The 15466-nt window shown below is 42.4% G+C and overlaps 1 protein-coding gene across 1 annotated transcript in view; it reads left to right on the forward strand.

The window, feature by feature from the left end:
* The first annotated feature begins 3889 nt into the window (after positions 1–3889).
* Positions 3890–15466, forward strand: part of LOC147692893 (parapinopsin-like) — a 106439-nt gene continuing 94862 nt past the window's right edge. The window contains exon 1 of the mRNA XM_086936855.1: positions 3890–4217. Coding sequence (XP_086792981.1) covers positions 3890–4217 — 328 coding nt within the window. The remainder of the gene's footprint in view (positions 4218–15466) is intronic.

Consider the following 15466-nt stretch of genomic DNA (forward strand, 5'->3'; position numbering starts at 1 on the left):
AAGGAAAAGGCACATAAAAGAGGAAGAACAAAGGGCATAGGTATCCTGAACAGAGCAAGGAGAAAAGACAACTCTATGAGAGTTGGAAAAGGAGGATAGGAAAAATACATAGGGTGTGGGTGTGGAAAACTCCAGGGTGGAGTAGCATCTGCTTGCGGATTAGCACATTGATTTGTTCTCAGCTGGTGTACATAGTAAAGGCTAATGGGCCCATGCATCATTGTCAATTGCATTCGCAAACGGTGCGAATCACAATTTTCGTCCGTTTGCCAATGCAATTGACAAAATTGGGATCCATCATTTTTTCGCAATTTTAGAAATAGCAATCATGTTGCGATTTCTAAAATTGCGATTGCATTTAAGAAATCGCAATTTGAGATTTCTTAAATGCAATGCATGAACATTTTAAATTTGCGAATTCGCAAATAGAGAGAGGTAAATTACCATGAAGGTGACCTTCATGGTAATTTGCAAAAACTTTCAAAAATGCACAAAAGTGCATTTTTGAAAGTTTCATTTTACACACACACATGCCCTTGGGGCATGTGTGTGTGAAAAATGCACTTAAAGTTATATTTCAGGGGTGCAGGTGGGGGATGCAGGTGGGGGACCCCCCCTGCACCCTTGAAATTGCATTCTCAATTTGCGATTCGCAAATTGCAAATCGCAAATTGAGAATGACTTCCCATTGATTCCTATGGGCCTTTTGGCCCATAGGAATCAATGGTAAGGGATTCCTTAATTGCGATTCGCAAATTGTGAATCGCAATTAAGGAATTTTTAGAAATCGCAAAAAAAATTGCGATTTCTTGATGCATAGCCTTTTACGATTTCTTAATTGTGATTCCTTAATTTTCGCAATTAAGAAATCGCAAACGGCAACAATGATGCATGTGGCCGTAAATGAGTACAAGAAAGATTTAGAGGTTAGTATTAAGCTATTATTTAGATATGTCAGGTGTAAGAAGACCTTACCCACAGCAAAGCCAGCAAGCATATCCGATTCCTGGATGGAGGATGCAATCACAAGAACAGACGTCAATCAGGAAACCAGCATTGCTACTTAGAACACATGCAGCAGAATTATATTTAAGGCACACGTCCCCTGTTTGTGCCTCAGTGCACCTTTCAAAAAGGTGTGCCAGGTGCAAACAGGGAAAGTGCGCCCTAATAAGCAGAGTAATGTTTATTTCAGAATATGCTGGCGATTGAGGATGTATAAATACAGTGAGGCTTCCTCAAATCTGTTTGTTTGTTGCTCCTAGTAGGCTACTACATTCAGATTTCTTACTGCCTCAGTGCTGTATTATCTGGTCAGCTTACACTCAGCCCCAAAAAAACTCTGTGGCTAACAAGACAAGTGTACAACTGGCGTGGCCCTCAAGCATAGGCGGTTTGGAACAAGTCATGACCATGGTTGATGTTTGCCCATAGCTTAGAGTTCCTAGAATACAGTTTCTTAAGAGCGAACAAAAAGGTTCTTGACTGTCAACACCAGGACCAGGCTAGCAATATTGTCTCACCTGTGAAGAGGGAAAGGTGCCACAAAACCAGAGTCCCTCACTTCTCCCAGGCGACGGCTCATTGCGAATCAGGTAGACTGCAAGGATGCTGTCTATGTTTTGAGGCAGATCAGCCAACCTAGTTTGCACATTATCTAGGTTCTTGCATTTTTCTTACTCTGCGAGAGGTTGCAACACGTTTTGCTGGCAAAATGTTTTAAATGGTTTACTTGAGTTGCTCTGTATAAACAACACGCTTGTGTTTTGGATGCTTGCTGGACATGCTCCTCCCCTCATGCAGACCGTCACCATTTACTCTTTACATGTCCACCTGTCCATGTTTTTGAAAACCAGTCTGGACCAAAATCAACTCAGTTTTTCATTCTCACTTTCCTTTTTTCTTTTCCTAAGGTATTTTTCGGTAGTCTATCCCCGATATGGTCAGATCATACTTTTAATATAAGAATTATAGACCTCTTATTGGCAGTTGCCTTTCAACAGATTACAAAAAATTGGAAAGACCTCACCAAATTATCTTATCAAGCTTGGTGGTATGCTATTTGTTATAATCACAGACTAGATACAGCTTTTGTGTACCCCATTACCATGACCACGAAACGTCTGTGTTTGTGGCTACCTGTTACAACATTCATTGAAGCTAGTGCTAGGTGTTCATCTTCTCTAACTCCTGTACAACGAGACGTTTCCAAACCTCCATGACTTTCTGTTATTGTAACTTTTTATATGCTCAATTATTCCTCCTTTGCATTACAGTTTACACACCGTGTGATTTTCTTTTTTCTATTGTTATCAACCTTTTCTGCTTAGATAGACCAATTCTGACTGTATATATACCTACCTCCTCCTTGTATTCAAAAGATGTATCATGTGACTATACACTGTTATTTTGCTTTTTGTATTGAGATTTGCTTTTCATTTAATAAACATATTTCTGAATTTAAAAGTGTTTACTTGACTCCATTGTGAGTACCAGGCGGATATTCAACCAGTCGAACGTTTTTACTTAAAGACACCTACCATTTATGTCAGTGACCGACGGTGAGCGAACTGTTTTGGGGCAAAGGCAGAAAACAAATTATTTTCACATTTTCTGCTCTCTGACTTCTTGTGCGAAGCCGGTTTGGAGTTACATCCTCACGCTCGAGGACGAGTTATAGCTAAGGATTTTACATTGTCCCAATTAAATAATGGCAGATTTTTTACTTAACTCCTTCGCTGCGGCGGCTATTCCGCCGCAACGCTAACGGTCGCGGGCGGGCGAGCGGCTCACCCGCGCTGGTGACAGAACCGTTCCGTCACGGCTCGCGGGTGAGCTGTGCTTGTGACGGAACGGTTCCGTCACGGCCCCGCCCGCCTAATTAAACCTGCCGCGCAGGCGCGAAATCAGCGCCGCGCAGGCGCGGCGGCCGGGCAGTGACGGAACCGTTCCGTCACCAGCACAGCCCACCCGAGGGGCGTGACGGAACGGTTCCGTCAGCAGCATGGAAGGTGTTAACATTTGAAAAGGGATTATGTGAACCAGACTTGGGTGTGCTAGAATGTTCTATTCATTAGTAGACTGATTTGAGCGAGAACCACGAGTTTGTTACATCACATTTATCAAAATGTTTTTTCCTGTAATATGGCATTAATCAATGTTTTTTTTTCAAGCTGTGCAATTAATCTTCTGAAAATATGGATTGAAATGCATATAAAATCCTTTTAAAATCCTTCTTTTACCGCCAAGGAATTAATTAAATGCAAAAACACAAATCCACTGTATGACATTCATCTGTGTTCTTTAATATGTTTATACACTGGACCCTCACATTTTCGTCAACTTCTTCCCACTTAAACATGGTCACTTACACAAGATTCCTTCAATCAAGAGTTATTTTATCGATTGCAGTGCAAAAAATCTCCTCAAGAGAACACTTCTCCAACCAATCGCAAGAAGTTACAGATTAGTTAACATTGAATTTAAATATTTTTGGTACATGATTGTTTAGGTTATGTGCCCATGAGCATCTTTTTTAACATGCCTGTTTTAGTTGTTGGTTGGATGCCCTGTACAAAGCGCCTGAGTCTGCCTGATTTAGTCATATTCTTCTAATCCTTAAAGTGCTACAGCAGATTAATTAGAAGAGTGGCATGGATGGAAAGTATTATTTTGAAAGAAATCCGGATCTCTGGATTAACTTCACGTGTCCTGTAATCTATCAGTTTTTTGTGTCAATTGCAATGTTGTATCAGAGGGAGCTGCCGAGTAAGGGACTAATAACTGAATGAATAGGCTCTGGCGGCCAAGCCTGAAGAAGCTGATTAAGGCCAGCCACGCTGAAACGAATCGCTTGACTTCTGCGCTTTCCAGTAACCTGGACACCATCATGGATGACAAGACAATCGCGATGAACATCTCTGAGGAGGGGCATGTCCCAAAGGTTCTAATGCCTAGAATTGGTTACACCATACTGGCAGTCATAATGGCAATATTTGTGACAGGATCCATATTCTTGAATACAGCGGTCATTGCAGTGACTTGCAAGTACAAACAGCTCCGGCAGCCTATCAACTATTCCCTGGTAAATCTCGCTGTGGCCGATCTGGGCATTGCTGTCCTTGGAGGAGGCTTGACTGTTGAAACCAATGCAGTTGGTTATTTTAACTTGGGCAGGGCCGGTTGTGTGATTGAGGGGTTTGCTGTGGCATTCTTCGGTAAGTAAAGTTACTGAATGTCTACATTAATACTGACAGTCTCCTATTAGCTCTGAGATATTAAAATTAATTTTATCTGCAAACTCTAATTTTATTAACACTGAAAACTTTTTTTTATCTGATCATACATGTTGTAGTTACCAATTTATAATTAACCAATGTATTGTTCTTTCTTATGGACGTGTGGTTAAAGCAGGTTAGATCTAAGACTATAACATGCAACTGAGAAACATCTAACATAGATTGAATGATACAATATATAGATCCGTGTTTACTACTATTAACCATAGTTAGCTACGTGATTTGTTTCCTTAAGTATGCACTGAATAATTTAAAATATATCACAAAATCAGAAAATTGCACTTATATGTACTGTTTTTATGTCACGAACGAACAACCAAGCCAAAGGTGCCTTCAGTTCACTATATCTGACCATGGAATGGGCGTATCTTGGTCAGTAAGATTGGGGGGGGGGGGCGGGGGTGAGCTTCAGATTTCCCAACAATCATGCTGACATATAAGGTTAAAATACATTATACGAGGGTAGGGTGCATGAGAGAAACTTAAGGTGCAGTAGAAGGGAAGAAGAATGCAGATTGGTAGGGCTACTAAGTAAGGGAGAGAGTATTTTGTAAACTTACAAACCTTTTTTGAAGACTTTCAAAACTGAACAAGGGAGAGTGTGTGTGTGTGTTTTTGTGTGTGTGCATGTAGACATTCCTGTTGAAATCCGACCCACACCTCATCATACACGACTGAAAGCACTCATACCCAACTATTTACCAGAAAATTTTACCTTTGAGAGCAACTGACAGATTCCTATTGAGATCTTTATTACAGAACACACTCCTACTGAAAATCTACTATGTGGCCAAATTTGCTGCAGTCCTAATTTTGGGCTCCTCGTAGAAACATGGACATTTCCAGGTGCAGTGGTAGTCACCGGGCATTTGGCATGTTTGCCCTGCTTACAAAGTGGGACTAGTGTTGTTATTCGGATTCCCAATGCATTTCCTAAATATACTGTACATGTTAAGGAATTCCAAAAATGTTTCCAGAACCACAGCATTTTTAGGGACTGGACCCGAGGGAGTTTCTCATTGTTTTGCTGGGATGTTGAGTTGTGGGATTCTTATCTCCAGTCTCCATCTACAGGGTCTTTTTTTTGTTGAGGACATCTGATGAAACCTAACACATTTGCTTCTCGGCATTTGGATACGATGGGCTTTCACATTTCTTTTGCAAACAGGGAACTACTACCACCAGTATACTCTTTCCTCAGAGTTTTTCGTTGCTGCATCTCTCTTCTAATCTCATGCAATAGGCTTTCATTCGCTGTTTGCTTTTTTGTTGTTGAGGGATGTGAACATGTCTGTAATGCACCTTCTATTGGTCTGAATCCACAGTCTTCACTTCATTCGGGGACTATGCTACGAATGAGTGTTTTTCCTTTGGGCTTTGAAAGGATTTGATTGTTTTATCTGTCGCCTTTGCCATCTCATTCCCCTCTACTGCTTCTGGAGGATATAGTGTCTCTGCCACTGCCATTCTAATTAAAGACAGCGATAGCTATGGGAACAAAGGGGCTCCTTGAAAATAGCTTGCTGTGGCTGGCATGTGGCAGGCATTAGGTAAACTTTTGAATCAGCAAACGTTTTGAATCTAGCTGTGATCAGCTTTCATTGTGTATAGAATTTGAGATTGAGATTGAGGTATAAGCAGAGTCATTTTCGGATCCTTTGTGCATAATATGCGTCTTACTCTGGGACATTTGGAGCCTGAAGCAGACAGGAGTAACTAAGTATAGTTGAAGATAGATAAGAGGCAGTTGAGACTTCTTTGTGTGCCTGCACAGGCACTTGTATTCTTATAACTTGTCTGTGACTCCTGAATTGCCTTTACGTACTAAAGTTGAGTGCCTGCAACTAATGACCCACCATTGGGTCTTTCTGCCTTTATGGGTGTAGATAGGGGCACTCTTGGACAACAACAATGCTAGCTGAAGGCCAGACACTGACCTTGCATTAGTGTGATAGACGGTGAGTGTGGCTAGGATACCCTGGAAGACATCTTGTAGGAAAGCCATGTTTTTTGCCCTGATCTCCCAGATTATTTGACCGATGCTGGTGGTTACTGACCCTGAAAGTGCCCTGGGCTCTGCTAACCAGGTTTAGGGCCAGTTCTCTGTCATCTAAAGTCATATGGCAATAAGTATAGTTCTAATTGGCTAAAGCACCCTAACTGTAAGTCCCTAGTATATGGTACGGCATGCAGGTTTCGAGACCCCAGTGGGCTTAATGCACTTAAATGTTCACTGCTGTGGTGATTGTTGTCATTTTCTAGATAGGCCTGCCTTGTGGACTGGTTTTAAAAAAACTGTGGCCAAATTCGTCTTTGGAATTTAAAGTACTTCCAAAGCCCAAAACTGCATTTTTACAACTTACACCCCTAAGGTCTGCCCTAGGTGTCTCAGGGGTTCTTATAAAAAGTATGGGCAGTATAACATATGTAGGTAGTATAAAATGGTAGGAAAAGCAGCCAAAGTCTTTTTTCCTTGTTGTAGTGCTGCTAGCCCCATAGGGTAACATGGCAAGGCTTTACTAAACTTAATAAAATCTATCTTTACAGTAAATCCAGCGACTTGCCAAGGTTGGATTTATTATAAGTATTGAAAGAAGGTCATTTTAGAACTTACTATCCTGAATTTTTCTAAAGAAGCCCTGTAGCAGCCTCTTCTGTTTGGTCAGCCTTCAACAGCCTGAGCCAAGCCATTTGGTTGGAGGAGATCTGCTTCCTGGAAAAGCCAGGGAGAGGAAGGGAGCAGGGGTGATAAGTTGGACTTTAAAGGCAGGAGGGCAGATGTCACAGGACAGCCCCCACTTCCATGATCCCCAGCCAGATGGCAGCTCCCCTAATTATATTAAGAGCAGGCAGGAAAAGGATTATAGGGGCATATGTATGAAAGTTTAGTTTTTCGACTCTCAAATAGCTAAATTTAGAGAATCGCTATTTGACAATCGCAAAACGAGATTTATGTTAAATTTGCAAAAAAGATTTGTGAATCCTACATATTCCTTAATTGTGAATCGCAAAGTGAGATTCGCAATTAAGGAAACCCTCCCCAATCATTCCTATGGGCCTCTAGGCCCATAGGAATTAATGGGAAGACATTCTCAATTTGCGATTAGCAATTAAAGAATCGCAAATTGAGAATGCAATTTCAAGGTTGCAAGGGTGTCATAAGGACACCCTGTTGCACCTCTGAAATAATCATGGGTGCACATGTGGCGCACATACATGTCCTAAGGGCATGTATGTGCGCCACATTGCACTTTGAAAAATGCAAACAAATGCATTTTTCAAAGAAATCACAACTTGAAGTTGGTGGTAATTTGCTTCTTACATTGCATTTAAGGAATTTCAATTTGCGATTTATTAAATTCAATCGCGAAATAGGAAATCGCAGATTTGTGAATCCTACATGTTCCTTAATTGTGAATCGCAAAGTGAGATTCGCAATTAAGGAAACCCTCCTCATTCATTCCTATGGGCCTAGAGGCCCATAGGAATTAATGGGAAGACTTTTTCAATTTGCGATTAGCAATTAGAGAATCACAAATTGAGAATGCAATTTCAAGGTTGCAAGGGTGTCATAAGGACACCCTGTTGCACCCCTGAAATAATCATGGGTGCACAAGTGGCGCACATACGTGCCCTAAGGGTATGTATGTGCGTTACATTGCACTTTGAAAAATGCAAACAAATGCATTTTTCAAAGAAATCACAACTTGAAGTTGGTGGTAATTTGCGATTCCTTTTGGCCAAATTGCACTTTTTCTGTGCTTCTTACATTGCATTTAAGGAATCGCAATTTGCGATTTCTTAAATGCAATTGCGAAATAGGGAAATTTTGTGAGGCAGTTTTTCATTAATACATACCACTAAGCCCAATTGCTATAGCAAACTACGAAATTCCTCAAATTTCGGTGTTTGTGATCGTAATTTGGAATGATACATATGGCCCATAGTCAGATAGTTGCCACACCTTTAGGTTGGGTTACAAAGACACACACACTGAGGAGAGATTTTATCCATTATGAATTTTGGCAAAATAGTACATTCTGGGTCAAAAATATGCCACACTCTGCAGGAAATTATATGATAAATGTACCCCTATTGGTTGGGGTGTCCCCCACCCTTCCCCGCCCAGATGGAGGATAAATATGGGAGAACTGCAGGAGCTCCTCAGAATACTACCTGCCTGGAACAAAAGAAGAAGAACTGGCCTGCCGGACCCTTGGACTGCACTCCAAAAGGCTTGCACTCAAAAGGACTGTCCTGCTGAACTCTCGAAGCTCCACAAAAAAGGGCTGTGCCTGTCTCAAAGGAAAAAGGAGTGGACTCCTTGATCAGCAAAAGGTACAACAGAGCTGGAGGAAGTCACCTGCAAACCCAACGAGAGGATCACTCCAACTGACCATTGTAACTGGATGTTCCCTAGACTGTGCAAGTGAATTGTGGGAATTTGAGTCTTAGCCCCTAAGAGACAATCCAGAGTCTCCGATGCCTTGCCCTGAGCTAGTCTACCTTTATATTCCCCAAAGGAACCATGAAACTTAAAGATTTGAAAGCTTGGAAACTTTCTGCAAAGTTTTGCAGAGAAGCTCCAGGAGGAGACCAGCTCGACGTCGAGAGTAAAGTCGCAGACGTCATCTTGTGAATCGGCATGATCACGCTGGTTTGCCTTGCTGAAAGCTCTGGGCCGCCTTGTCATCAACATTAAGGACAACGACTTCCAGAGGCTCAACGAGGCATCGTGCAGCAGCAGGCTGCAGTTGTTGATTGGATTTGAGAAGCCTGAAGACCTGCCAATGAGCCAGTTGAAGAGAGAAAAGCTCTAAGAAAAAGTATGAAATTAAACTTTTACCCAGAACCTAGCCTTCATCCTATCTAACCCGTGCTCCATTGCGTTCATCCTAAAACGTTGACTTTGTCCCAGTCTATAATGATCACATAGCTGCAGGTGGCACTTTAAGCTTTTTGGTATTAGAATGCACAATTTTTAATTTAATCTTTTAAAATTCATATATCTGGTTCCTTACTTTGGAATTTTGTTGTTTTGGTTTCATTTTAAAGATAAAACTATTCTCTATTTTTTATTAATTGATGTTGGATTTTTATTGTGTTGTATCTTTTACTTATTCATTGTTTTGGTGGTATTAAATGATTTACACATACCTGTGTCCTAAGTGAAGCCTGGCTGCTCTTTTGCTAAGCTACCAAGTGCTGAGCAAGGATTAAATGAATGCGACTTGAATAGATCTATTAGTGAATGCAGTATTATTACTAGCTGAGGGTGAATACCGACACCTACTAATAACCCTCATTTCTACATATCTTGTTGAGGAGGAACAAGTCCAGTAGATCCAGCCACCTGGCTTTCCTTCTGCCTTCATTAGAGGTCCACTCACCCCTGTCTTCCATGTCCTGAACCCTCAGCTCTCTGTCCTCTTGCTCCATGGCTCCCTTCTTTCTCACAGCATTGCTGCCTCACATAAGCCCCACTATCTCCAACTGACTGTTGGGTTTACTAGTGATAGGTGTTTGCTCAGGGACCTAGGTGCCTGTTGCTTATCATTAAACATCCTCAAAAATGATGGTGCCTGGGTTTATGGAGTGTTGATTGTGGTGAGCCATGTGAATTTCATCTTTTCCTCTTCCACTACCACCTTTGAATGTCACTTCACACCACTCATAGACCTTGTAGTTGAGCCATACATGTTAGTGTAGAGCCTGTCGCAGCCACACCAAACACACCAGAACTCAGTGTGTCAGTGGTCACTTCAGCTGCTTAAAAGCTGTCAACTTTTCATGCAAAACTAAGTAAACATCAACCACCAGATCATAGGTACCTGTATGCATGTTTCTTTTGAAAACCTACCCTTGACGTTTCAAATGGAAGGATGCACATTGGAAACGAAGATTAGGAAATGGAAAGACTTCCAATCACCTTGAGGTTAGATTCTAAATTAATGATATTTGGTCGCACAACCTTTATATCCAGCCCACTTTAGTGGTATCTACTTCATTTCTATTGCCTTAGGTCATTTAATTCTGACCTACATTGGTTGTTGACACAGTCCCCCAATCCTATGATTTGATGGCAGAATTTATCAATATGGGTCACTCTGAGTGCATGACTATAGACAATGATGAGCAACGTATTCGGTTCCGGAAGATCTGGGAGCCATTTAGGGGATATCTTTTGTGAATACAGTCTCATCATGCCCACCCGTCTCCATAGTCTCTGCATTCTTCATTTTCAGGTTGATCTTTCCGAGACCTCGTGTATATACTTTAGTATATACTTCTCTTTGTTGGCTTACAGCTTTTTGTTTTTTTTTGTTTCAGTGTGATTTAAAAATCCTTGCTTGCTTGTGGTCAATCCTTCTTCTTTGTCCCTCCTTTTCATCAGCACAGAACAGCGCCCCATTACTTGTACCCTTCTATTTGTCTCATTGTACCATCTGTTTAAGGACTTCTTTTCGCTTTCTGCAAGAGCATTTGAGCAGAGGGTTTAATGTGTTTCAGTCCTCCGGGGTCAGGTTCTGTAAATGGGGCTGTAAATCATGTTTTTATCCCATTGCATTTGCTGTGCATTCAAAGACCGGGGTCAATTGTTAGAGACTGTTTCCCGAGGAACCAGTACGCTGCTCCCATCCCCACCCTCATGCCATGTTACTTTTGCTTGTGCTCCCAGGTGAGTGGTGCTGAAGCTCTACACCTCACTCCTACTTATAAGCTGTAGGCAGGCCTTCGCCATACTTGGGAGTGCAACTCTAAAGCATGAGGTGGAAGTTTCAATACTCCTTCTTCCCTCTCTGTTTTGAATTATGAGCACCCGCCTGCTCGCTCTCCTTCAGCATTGCAGGAATGAGTAGAAACCTGAGACGACAAATGAGTGATGCAAAACCCAGACTGGAGTAATGCCTGATCACTGCCACATACGATTGGGATTAAATGCCCACATTAAAGCTGTAGGTGGAAGAAAGATAAAACCTGGGCTGAAACTATTCAGATTTGTGCAAGATTACACAACACCCACACACTGCAACTGAGAGATAGCGAGAGGCTGCGCAACAGAGGGGCTGTCTCTTGCAGCTGTTTTTTCATTGATTCCAGCTTCAGGTGCATGCATTTATTTTATATTCTATCTTCTACAGTACACTGGGTCATTAATGGGCAGATTTACAAGCCCTGTATGCTGCCATTGTGTCACTTCTGTGACGCAGCGGCGGTGCAAAGCCAGCTCATGCTGCGGGGTATTTACAACGTGACGCATCTAGGGAGATGTGTCACGTTATAAAGCCATGCGCCACATGAATCCTGCGTCAGGTTTCATGTGGGTGTTCTGTCCCGGAGGGGTGGCGTTCCGGCGTAGGAACGCCTCTGAGAAGTGGCTTAGTGAAATCTACAAGATTTTACTCAGTCACTTTGCAGACCCCGCTGTGTCAAAACCTTATGCCGGCTTGAAGCAGGCGTAAGGAGTAACGCAGCGCAGCTAGTATAGGGCGCCACCGAGCAGTGCTGGAGATGCATTTGCATCACCTTTACGGCATCAGATGCGTCACACATCGGTCTATTCTTGCGCCTTGGTGCGCAACATATGGTGGTGCAACAGGTGTCTGCTGTGACGCAAAGTAACTGGTGCATCCCTGCTGATATGCAGGGATGTGCCAGTTATTGTAAATCTGCCCATTAATTTCCACAACGGCCCCCAGCGCCTTGAGACCCATAAGGGTGAGTAGTTTGCGCTTTACAAATACAAATTTACATTTTTATCCCCTTAACTTTTTACTCCAATCTAATTGTTCTTTCACGACACAAAATGTATTTAAAAAATCCTCCTACTCTGCCTTTCTCCGTAATCCTATGCTTCCAGCAACTTCTCTCTAATACTGAGATACACATTGTGTTAAGCCTGCCCCCGTACAACTCCCTCTTCCAATTTTTTGGTTGCTTCTCAATCTGCCACCGAGCCTTGTTCAAGCTGTTGTTACTGGTGTGTAAATCCCTCTGTAGATTGGCACTTGTCTGCCTTGCCTCTTGAGTTGCTCAGTGTACTGTTGTTGATACCTGTGCCGCTCGCCCCCCACCACCCACCTGCCTATATTTACACTGTTATCTTTGTAGCATTGGGAAAAACATTATTTTTTTACCTGTCAGAAGTAGTGATTTTTGCAAACCGAAACAGTGTGATCCCTCACATAAGGGGGAAATCCATATACCAGTATTTTCTAAAACCAATCCCTGTAGATTAAAAGACAGACAGGCAGTTTTATGCCAGCCTATATTTAAATGCTGCACTGCCCCTATTACAGGTGCAAGTTCTTACCAATTCTGGGGACAGTAAAAAAAGTTTCCTAATCAGACACACTGTGCCATTCTTTGCCTTGTAGAGCCAAACAGGGTGCACCATGGAGCAGAAGGGGACAATACGCGACATATGTAATGCAGCACCTGTACTGCGAAGGGGCGCTAAACATCATGCACTCAAGTGCACAATAGCTCAGAACATAGTCGTTCAGCTTTCATCCAACTGTTCACGGTGTTCCTAATTGTTCACGTCTCCTGCATATTTGGAATATGCAAAAGGATTGCATGTTTGGGTTGGTGGCTGGCTGAGTCAGTGCGAGTATGGGTGGCTTGGTGAGTGAGTGGATGTATTGATGAGTGGGAGAATGAATTGATGGCTGGATGGACATTCATATTTACACAAAGGCTTTATTATTTTGTTTCTGAAAAGATATAGCTTGTGCTTAATTTGAGCCTATGTTTGCTGGTGCTCAGCACTGAAACTTATTTTGAAGATGTGAACTTATTTTGCAGAGAATCTCCCTGATTGTGTTTGGGCTGAGCTACAGTTCCTATCACTGCAGTGCAGAAGCTCACTCTGATATTTTTCATATTTAATGAGCAATTTAACATCACTGCTTCTGAATTTGGTTGATTATCCTGCTGCGCTCAGCCAGTGTATCAAATTGAAGAGATATGCGGTGGCCTCTGATCCACTCTGTTGCTTGTCTGTCCTGGAGTCTACGGCCATGCTCCCAAGCAGAAGATCCACTGTGTGAGAGCAGCCCAGCCCTATCCTCCAGCTCCATCCTTAATTTCTGATGAGGGCTGCATACTACTTGGTGGAGCTCAGCTGATCTTGGGATGCACCACAGTCTGTTGCTTCCCTCCACATCACTGGTCAGAGCACCAGGTCGTCCTGCAGTGTACATCCTTGATGAGCACCTCGGGGACAGGGTGCCCACCTTTACACAATGTGCTTCAGTGGCTATTCTGCCTGAAGTCCCCTCACTCCTACTGAACGCAGCATGCTGTGGGTATTTGGGATCTCTTCTTAAAGCTGCAGGTATTCAGAATACTTAAAGGACATTTCTGGAGTAAATAAAGGCAGCAGCAGTTGACACCCCAGCTCCAAATGGAGATGCTGTGATGGGTTCTGGCTGTGATGTAGATGTTAGTCAGCTGCTTCGATGGGTCCATCTCCTGGTCACTGTTGTGCAGCATGGGTTGTCTTCCGTGGGAGGAGCATGTGGCTAGGTGAGTCCAGCATCTTGAATGGACAGAGCCTGCAGGAAAGGGCAGAATACTTATTTCTTGTTACCATCTTAGGGCACTGACACTGACCTCTGTGATTCCCTGATTTCCCCCAAATGAACCGTTTCAAGACAGGAGTGGTGCTGTTCATCTAACACTCAATGTAGTGGGATTCGCCCTTGGTGGTCATCTCCTTGTGTTTGCTTTTTCGCCCTCAGTTGGCAAGGTATGCCCAGACGTGAGTCCCTTTGTCAGTGTGCACATTTTTTCAAGCTAGCCAGACTGATGAGAGGTGTTACCCCAAAATCAGTCCCAGGATGCATATTTTCTGTCCAGTGAAGACCTGGCTTGGCAGTTCGGGCTGGACTGTTCCCATGAGGTACAGGGTCAAGACTGATTTGCATATGGCCATGTCTGAACTGGGGTGGCAGAGTGGGCTAAAGAACGATGATTGATTCAGCCATGATCTGTTACTAGGGGTGAGTGTCTGAAAAGTTTCAGCGCTCCATCCATCATCTCCTTGTGCTTGCTTTGAATTCCAATCAGCATAATTTCACTCAACACCACACAGTTCCACACCACACAAATCAACTCAATCCATTTCCATTCCACACCACATAGTTCAACAAGAAACCACATAATACAAATCAACAAACCAATTACATAACACACCACATATATACTCTCCACCCTACATAATTCCAGATTACATTAGAAAATTCAACAACACACCATATAATTAAACTCCACTAGATTACACTCCACAACACAACATACCATACCTCAAAATTACTCTACATAACTCACAATCCCTCTCCATATACTTTCAGTACAGTAAATACCACAAAATTACAATCCACAATTCCACTGCACCCCATACCACACAATTCCACTGCACACTACATACATCCACTCACCTCCAAAACACATAAGTAAAAAACATTTGCATTTACAATGCCAATAGCGCTAACTCGCAAATGCAAGACCTATTGCATTGCCTATGCTTGTTTTTTCGGTTCCATATTATATCCCATGTGATGCATTGAGCTGCCTCTTAGTCATGTTATACCCTTAAATCTTTGCCTTCCAATTGATTGACCTGTATTGTTGTATTACTGTGTCTTATCCATTACCTCAATAAAAAATATTTTTAAAAAGGGAACAGAAAAGGACAGACCAATAGAAAGGCCAATATGGCAGGAGTTGGTCAACGGTGGTTTGATACCAAATCTTCATCCCGCTTCATTTCCTTTTTGCGTATATTAGCTCACATTAGGTTCTAAACTGCCTTGCATCAATACTCTTTATTGCTGTGTATTTATACACCCTAGAAGTAGGCATGGCAAAAAGCAAGAGGCGCTATACTTGCTCAACACGTTTACACATAAAATATACTAATATTTGTAATATGTTTTCAACTATTAAAAAAAAGTATCTTAAGCTGTCAACCATTTAAAAAACAACACACTCTCGGGCTCTGTCATGTCTTGCTTGCAATAAAGACAGACAAATATCTCAGTTAACACGGAGCTTTATTTCACATATGCTCTCTGGTCCCTGTCCTTACTCTCACTGCCTCTTTCCTGTCGTTCCTCCTCCTCTTCCCTTGGCCCCTCTCGCTCCGCCCACCCCAACTACTA

Source organism: Lissotriton vulgaris, chromosome 9 (genome assembly GCF_964263255.1).
Source record: "Lissotriton vulgaris chromosome 9, aLisVul1.2, whole genome shotgun sequence".
Classification (NCBI taxonomy): Eukaryota; Metazoa; Chordata; class Amphibia; order Caudata; family Salamandridae; genus Lissotriton; species Lissotriton vulgaris.